Genomic DNA, 982 nt, shown 5'->3' on the forward strand with positions numbered 1-982 from the left:
GGGGGGGGGCAGCGGTGACCCCTCCCCGGTGCCAGCCCAAATCCCGGGTCTGAGCCTTTTAAACGCCCAACCGGGCTCCTACAAAGCGGTACAAGGTTCCCCCCGGGGCATTGAGGAGGTACCTGGGAAAAGCAGCCCGGGCTGGGCGAGGGAGCGGGGCTGAGAAAGGAGGTTAAATGGTGTCTATTTCGGCCCATCCAGCAATTTGTCATGCTGTTAAAGTGATCTGCATTCATTAAACTCAACTAGAAAGAAATTGCTAATTCTAAATTCATTAGTCCTTTAGGAATGCTGTAGCGGTACATTGTGCCTGAATGGCGCAAGGGCTTGTTTAAAAGGGCCCAGGAATTCCTCTTACAAAATGGGGAGATGAGATGGTTGACATATCGTGAATGGAAATGGAATTAGCCTTCATGGTAAATTAAGAGAGGAACAGAAATCCGAGAGGGGGAAAAGGGAGCCGGGACGCCCCGGCGATGCCGGGGCGAGAGAAAAGAGATTGTCCCGGGCGGCTGAATGCGGGGCGGCCCCGGCCCCCCCCCGGCCCCCTCCCCAGCCCACGGTTTAAGTGGGAACTTTCTCAGGTCAAGCCCAAGTTAACCAAATGAATTTAAAGCCCTTCTTCCCCAGTCAACTGCTATTACACGCCTGGGGAGAGCGGGGCGCCGGGAGCCGCATCCCGCCGCCGGGTACCGGGGGCCCGTCCCGGGGCCGATGATGCGCTGGGGTGGGGGGGTGGCCGGTGGTGGTGGTCGTGAGGGGGGGTGGGAGGTTTGTCCGGTGTCGCCACTCACCTCCGGAGAAGGACTGAGCCAGGACCTCGGCCGTGAAGGCGGTCTTGGGGCTGCTCTTCTCCTCGAAGAGCTGCTCGCCCAGGACGTTTCTCCAGCGGCCGTAGAGGAAGCTGTGCAGGATGTCGGAGGTGATCACCTCGGCCAGGGAAAGCCCCTGAGGCTTCAACCCGGGCTTGAGCACCAGGGCT

At 59.6% G+C, this 982-nt stretch overlaps 1 protein-coding gene across 1 annotated transcript in view; it reads right to left on the reverse strand.

Annotated features, from left to right (window-relative positions):
- The window catches only part of PRDM12 (PR domain containing 12), a 13,188-nt gene that overhangs the window by 7,261 nt on the left and 4,945 nt on the right, over window positions 1-982 (reverse strand). The window contains exon 2 of the mRNA XM_010571114.1: window positions 795-980. Within this exon, the coding sequence (XP_010569416.1) occupies window positions 795-980 (186 nt within the window). The remainder of the gene's footprint in view (window positions 1-794; window positions 981-982) is intronic.

Source organism: Haliaeetus leucocephalus, unplaced genomic scaffold (assembly GCF_000737465.1).
Source record: "Haliaeetus leucocephalus isolate CR32 unplaced genomic scaffold, Haliaeetus_leucocephalus-4.0 Scaffold306, whole genome shotgun sequence".
NCBI classification, from domain to species: domain Eukaryota; kingdom Metazoa; phylum Chordata; class Aves; order Accipitriformes; family Accipitridae; genus Haliaeetus; species Haliaeetus leucocephalus.